General features: G+C 46.9%; 1 protein-coding gene across 2 annotated transcripts in view; it reads left to right on the forward strand.

Annotated features, from left to right (window-relative positions):
- Positions 1-7,500, forward strand: part of si:ch211-210g13.5 (inactive phospholipase C-like protein 2) — a 31,318-nt gene that overhangs the window by 13,678 nt on the left and 10,140 nt on the right. For both annotated transcript variants that reach the window (XM_035530806.1, XM_027032037.2), the window contains exon 2: positions 3,357-5,846. In XM_035530806.1, the coding sequence (XP_035386699.1) occupies positions 3,357-5,846 (2,490 nt within the window). The remainder of the gene's footprint in view (positions 1-3,356; positions 5,847-7,500) is intronic.

Genomic DNA, 7,500 nt, shown 5'->3' on the forward strand with positions numbered 1-7,500 from the left:
CGTGTGGATGTGTGTAGGTGCGTGTGGATGTGTGTAGATGCGTGTGGCTGTGTGTGGATGTGTGTGGCTGTGTGTAGTTGGGTGTAGTTGTGTGGCACAGACACTGGGAGGGAGCTTCCTGTTTATTCAGTATGTTAATTGGAATTTGGTGGGGTTTTTTACTCTTAATTAATTACAGAATCTAAAATTACAGATTAATATTCAGTTAATGGTGCATGCGTCAACTAGAGAATCAGTAGGTCACCCCCCCTCCCTCTCTCTCTCTCTCTCTCTCTCTCTCTCGCTCTCTCTCTCTCTCTCTCTCTCTCTCTCTCTCTCCCTCTGTCTGTCTCTCCCTCTCTCTCTCTCTTTCTCACTTTCTTTCATTTTCTGTTTTTTCATGGTTTATTCCTTGCAACTTCCTGCCTAAAGAGGCCAGTGAGCCAGACGCAAGCGTGAGTGGCAGGTTGTGGCTACACCGGACACCGAGATGTCCTGTGTTCTAGTCCCACTGACCACGTGGTGGAGGCTGTGTAGGTGGAGGCTGTGTGGCTGTGTGGTGGAGGATGTGTGGTTGTGTGGGTGGGAGACATGTGGTGTCCCTTCCACCTGACCCCCAACACTAACTGAGTGTGTGTGTGTGTGTGTGTGTGTGTGAGTGTGTGTGTGAGAGAGTTTGCAGCCTGCTGCCCTCTTAAGGTCACTGCAGAGAGATGTTTCATCCTTTCATCTGTCATTCTTCCTCCTGCCCATGAGGTCACAGACACACAGAACAAATGATACATGCACCAGGGAGGGAGAGAGAGAGAGAGAGAGAGGGAGAGGGAGAGGGAGAGAGAGGGAGAGAGAGAGAGAGAGAGAGAGAGAGAGAGAGAGAGAGAGAGAGAGAGACTTGTTAGCCATCAGTCAGGTTTAGTTGGATCAGATTTACTCTCAGGCGTTTAAATGTCAAAGCGTTTCACACACAAACACATGAACATGGAAAAGTGTAATTTTCTTTTTGATATAGTGTTCTGAGTGAGTGAATAGGGCATTATGGGTCTTCTGGTGGTTTCTGCCTGTAAGCACACACTGGGAATTTGGACACACTGGGAATTTTTCATATGGTGTTCCTCACTGAATATGTTCCCATCACAAGTACCAGTTGTACAACTCTCATTAAACATGAAAACAGCACACAAGCTATTTCCACCCGTGCAGATCTGTGTTCACGTGTGCGTGTGCACACGCATGTTCCCTGCACTCCACAGAAATATTTACAGCGTTGCCAGAATAAAGAGCTTATCGCAAAAAAAAAAACCCAATCCAACGTGTGTGTGCAAAGAAAGACTCTCCAAAGCGTGTGTGGTGTTGCGGTGGTTCCATACAGTTCCTGTCTCTCCTGTGTGTGTTTCCCATACTCTGTATGTTATGAGATTGTCCAGTGAGCACATCTACACACACACACAGATGTCCTGGACACCTGGCTCAGTCAGCTGTCATCACTCAGAGAAGCTTGTGTGGTGTGCTGAGTATACACACACATGCAAACACACACACATAATGGCTGCAATGGAAAATGTTTCTGGTTTGCATATTGTGACTCCTAGTGGCTGTCCACCAGGCCTTGTTTACCACTAACGAACCGAGTCGCTGTCCACCAGGCCTTGTTTACCACTAACGAACCGAGTCGCTGTCCACCAGGCCTTGTTTACCACTAACGAACCTAGTGGCTGTCCACCAGGCCTTGTTTACCACTAACGAACCGAGTCGCTGTCCACCAGGCCTTGTTTACCACTAACGAACCGAGTCGCTGTCCACCAGGCCTTGTTTACCACTAACGAACCTAGTCGCTGTCCACCAGGCCTTGTTTACCACTAACGAACCGAGTCGCTGTCCACCAGGCCTTGTTTACCACTAACGAACCTAGTCGCTGTCCACCAGGCCTTGTTTACCACTAACGAACCTAGTCGCTGTCCACCAGGCCTTGTTTACCACTAACGAACCTAGTCGCTGTCCACCAGGCCTTGTTTACCACTAACGAACCTAGTCGCTGTCCACCAGGCCTTGTTTACCACTAACGAACCTAGTCGCTGTCCACCAGGCCTTGTTTACCACTAACGAACCTAGTCGCTGTCCACCAGGCCTTGTTTACCACTAACGAACCTAGTCGCTGTCCACCAGAGTTCATTTACCAGGTTCTGTCTTGTGGTCTGGGTTCTGGTTGGTGGGTATGACTGGGACATTCTCTTGTGCCAGTTTTTGGTTCTTTTAAGCAACACTTGGAAGCATGTGTAAGCATTAAAGATCTTATTAATTGTTATCTTGTCTAATCTGTCACATTGATTATTTTTTGATAGATTTTGTTAATCTCGTCTGTAAATGGTTAAATGCACTCTGTGTTTTCAGATCACTTCTTTAATTTTGCTCTGTTCTTGTGGTTGTTATTCCAGAACATGGTTAATTCATTTTATAATCTATTTCATCTCTGTCTTAGCCAGTAATGTGTCTTTATTTACATGATTCAGGATGTGTGTGTGTGTGTGTGTGTGTGTGTGTGTGTGTGAGTGTGAGTGAATGGGTCTGCATTTGTGGTCGTGACTTATGTTCTGCCAAATGGCCCTGCCTGACTACACCTCTCCCAGAGTGACCCCACCCTCTCTCTCTCTCTCTCTCTCTCTCTCTCTCTCTTGCTACCTCTCTCTCTACCACTTTCCCATGCTGGTTGTTCACATTGTTTTCTTTATTACATACTAAAATTTGACATTGCAAAAGTAGTTCATGGTAATTCCATGTTATTACTTGCACAAAGTATGTATATATAAATATAAATTTCAGTACTCCCAGTAATCCTAGATGGTGCAACGAACTTTGTTGGGCTATCTGAAGACCTATGACCCTGCTCTTATGACATTTCATACTACTGTTGAACTCTAGCATTTAGTTTGGTCTTCTCTGGTATTGTTTGATATCATCTGATATTGTCTGGTTTTGATCGGCAATGTCTGGAGTTGTTTGGTATTGTCTGGTATTAATTGGTATTATCTGGTAATGTCTGGTATTGATTAGTAATGTCTGGTATTGCACTTATGCTCATTATCCATTTCTTCTAGTCATTAACACTGATCCCTGTATTCTACAGTATTCTAGTTCATTGGTATGTTGGACTCTATCCGAAATGACAAAGTACCTTTGTAAGTCGCTCTGGATACGAGCGTCTGCTCAATGCCGTAAATGTAAATTTGACTACTCTCAAAAATGATGTGCTTATGAACACGTGGTATCTTTTCACAGTGTGATTTATGATTATTTTTCTTCTATCATCCTGTCATGTTTGGTTTCAGTATTTGTATTTATGTGTGTACCAGATTAACGTGCCTGTCTTGCTCTCTCTGCAGAACAGCTCCAAGCAGCGTCAGGTGAGGAAGAAGACGGTCTCCTTCAGCTCCATGCCGAGTGATCGGAAGATGAACAGCACTGCGGCCTGCATGGCCTTCATGCTGGAGGGGTGCGAGATGAAGAAGGTGCGTTCCAACTCGCGCATGTACAGCCGATACTTCCTGCTGGACCCAGACATGCACTGGCTGCGCTGGGAGCCTTCCAAGAAGGACTCGGAGAAGGCCAAGCTGGAGATCAAGAGCATCAAAGAAGTCCGTCTAGGGAAGAAGACCCCTGTCTTACGGAGCAACGGCCTGTCTGACCAGTTCCCAGATGAGTGCGCCTTCTCCATCATTTACGGCGAAAACTATGAGTCTCTGGATTTGGTGGCGAGCACAGCAGACGTGGTCAGCACCTGGGTGATGGGGCTGCGCTACCTGGTCTCATACGGGCGACACACGGTGGGCGTGGTGGAACCCAACCAGCCTAGCGTCAGGACGTCCTGGATTGGCTCTGTGTTTGAGCTGGCTGATGTCGAGAGGCAGGGACACATCGACGTGCTCCGTGCTACACAGATCATAAAGGGGCTTAATCCAGGCATGAAGGAGTCTCGTATTGAACTAAAATTCAAAGAACTTCAGAAGGCCAAAGGTCGCTACGGCGAGGGGATCGATCCAGACACGTTCGTGGAAGCGTACTGTGAGTTGTGCACCAGACCCGAGATCTTCTTCCTGCTCGTGCAGTTCTCCAGCAACAAGGAGTACCTGGATTCCAAGGACCTGATGCTGTTTGTGGAAGTCGAGCAGGGCGTGGAGGGCGTGACAGAGGACATGTGTCGTGAAATTGTGCGAAAGTACGAGCCTTCGGCAGAAGGACGTGAGCATGGCTATCTGTCCATCGATGGCTTCACACACTACCTCCTGTCTCCCGAGTGTCACGTTTTCGACCCGCAGCACAAGCGCGTGTGTCAGGACATGTCACAGCCCCTATCCCACTACTACATCAGCTCATCGCACAACGCTTCCCTTCTGGAGGACCACCACTGGGGCTCGTCGGACCTCAGCAGCTACGTCCGGGCCCTGCGCATGGGCTGCCGCAGCTTGGAGGTGGTGGTGTGGGATGGACCCGACTGTGAGCCCGTGGTCTACGTGGGCAGCTCAGTGGCATCACAGCTGGCCTTCTACAAAGTCCTGGAGGTCATTAACCAATACGCCTTTGACAGCTCAGAGTACCCACTGATCCTGTGCTTGGTGACGCACTGCAGCGTCCCTCAACAGAGAGTCATGGTCCAGCACATGAAGAAGATCCTTGGGGAGAAGCTGCACACAGAGCTTCCCAGCACAAACCAGCATTACCTTCCATCACCTGAGAAGCTGAAGGGCAAGATCCTCCTCAAGGGGAAGCGTCTCCCGCCTGACACCCAGGATTCCGAGGGGGAGGTGACTGATGAGGAGGAGGGGCTTGAGATGGCGCGGCACATGGTTGGCGCAGATGAGAAGGACCAGCTCAACGGCATCGGCTGCAAGCATCTGCGACTGTACAGGGAGCTGTCCGACCTCATCACCCTTTGCAAGTCCATCCAGTTCCGAGACTTTGAGTCATCCAAGAGAGAGCAGAAGCACTGGGAGATATGTTCCTTTAACGAGGTGGATGCTAACCGCTTTGCTAATGAGTTCCCTGAGGACTTTGTCTGCTATAACAAGAGGTTTTTGTCTCGGGTGTATCCCACCCCCATGCGTATTGATGCCAGCAACATGAACCCTCAGGACTTCTGGAAATGCGGCTGCCAGATTGTGGCTATGAACTACCAGACACCAGGGCTCATGATGGACCTTAACCTGGGCTGGTTCAGACAAAACGGCAACTGCGGGTATGTGCTCCGCCCAGCCATAATGCGGGAAGAGGTCTCATATTTCAGCGCCAACGCTCGTGACTCCTTGCCTGGTGTCTCCGCCCAGCTATTGCACATCAAGGTGATCAGCGGCCAGCACCTTCCGAAACCCCGGGGTTCAGCCGCCAAGGGTGATGTGGTAGAGCCGTACATCTATGTGGAGATCCACGGCATCCCTGCCGACTGCGCCGAGCAGCGCACAAAGACCGTGACGCAGAATGGTGACAATCCCATCTTTGATGAAAGCTTTGAGTTCCAGATCAACCTGCCTGAACTGGCAATTCTGCGCTTTGTGGTCCTTGACGATGACTATATTGGGGACGAGTTCATTGGCCAGTACACCATTCCGTTTGAGTGCTTGCAGCCTGGTTATCGGCATGTTCCACTGCAGTCACTCACGGGGGAGTTCTTGCCTAATACCACGTTGTTTGTTCATGTGGCCATTACAAATAGGCGTGGAGGGGGCAAAGGTCACAAGAGGGGTCTTTCTGTGAGAAAGGGGCGAAAGGCAAGGGAGTACACTTCCACTAAGACCACTGGGATCAAAGTGGTAGATGAACTCTTCAGGGCTTCCACGCAGCCACTAAGAGAGGCAACAGACTTGCGGGAAAATGTGCAGGTAAGACCCTAACCCTTACCCTCACCTTGACCCTAAACTTACCCTCACATTGACCCTAACCCTAACCCTAATCCTTACCTTGACCCTAACCCTAAACCTTACCCTCACCTTGACCTTGACCCTAACCCTTACCCTCACCTTGTCCCTAACCCTCACATTGACCCTAACCCTAACCCTTACCCTCACCTTGACCCTAACCCTAACCCTCAAATTGATCCTGGCCCTGAACAAGTACAGAATCAGATGTGAAAGTTCCTTAGCTTAGCTTAGTTTATCTTAGCTTTGTTAACCATCCACACCCAGTGAAGCCCAGCATTGCTAGACCTGTCTAGTTCCTGAACAGACTCATATGGTATACTGTGAACAGATCTAACATTATACATGTTATGAAGGCACCTTTTGTTTCTCCTTAACGTATTTGATTGCCCATTTGAGTTCTAACTACAGTCTAATAATGGTCTAACTGTAGTCTAATGATGGTCTATAGTCTAATGATATTCTAACTATAGTCTAATGATGGTCCAACTACAGTCTAATGATGGTCTATAGTCTAATAATATTCTGACTATAGTCTAATGATGGTCTGTTGTCTAATGCAGGTCTAACTATAGTCTGTAACTACAGTCTAATGATGATCTAACTAGTCTAATAATTGCCTATAGTCTAATGATGATCTATAGTCTAATGATGGTCTAACTATAGTCTAATGATGGAGTAACTAGTCTAACGATTGTCTAAATATAGATGCCAAACACTCAATTAGATAGAAAGATAGTTTGGGTGATGCCCTTTAAAAGAAGGGAAACAAGTCTTGTCTGCCCGCCGCTCTCATTTAGTGTGTTAAAGTTGTTGTCTGATCGTTCTGTGGCTGTCTGATCAAACACACCGAGGAAATCAGAGTGGACTTGTGGAAGTTGGAAGAGGTCATATTGAATGGTTTTGTTTCTCTTGCTGGAGTAAAGTTCCATTCTAGAGATGTTTGGATATCTTTTACCCATGTGTGTCTGGTCTACCACATCTGAAGAGCATTTCTCCCTGACTCTTCTATTGTCTACTGAAATGTTTAGTCTGCTGGAAGATACTAACAAAAACAAATGTGTGGTTTATATGGCAATCAAATATTAAAAAACACTGTCAGATATTTTTTGTTGTGACAAGGCAATTGTATGGATGCAACACAGTTTTCGAGGGTTCAGCATTGACCAGCTCCTAAAGCAGAACAGAGAGCACAGAAAGAGCAGAAGTGAAATTTTTATCGGCAGGGTTTCGAGCTCTTTCTTCCAGCAGCCATGACTCATGGGTAACGGACTGAGGCACGGTCCGTCAGGCTCGGGTGCCTTCAGAAACCTTCAGAAATACCTCTGTCAGATTTGGTTCTCACCAGATTAAGTTGAACAGGTTTGAAAAAGAGCTACACTGTTAAAAATGCAACGTTATAATAGTTATTTATAGTTATAGTTAATTATAGTTATGATAGTTATGATGGTTATGTTGGTTAATTCTAGTTAGATAGTTAATTATAGTTATAGTTAATTAGTTATGATAGTTGATGATAGTTAATTATATTTATAATAGTTATGACAAAGACAGAGATCAAATGAAGACAGGGATCACAATTATGAAGTAATATTGTGATTGCAGCATATGACCCGTA

This window comes from Electrophorus electricus, chromosome 1 (genome assembly GCF_013358815.1).
Source record: "Electrophorus electricus isolate fEleEle1 chromosome 1, fEleEle1.pri, whole genome shotgun sequence".
Taxonomy (NCBI): Eukaryota; Metazoa; Chordata; class Actinopteri; order Gymnotiformes; family Gymnotidae; genus Electrophorus; species Electrophorus electricus.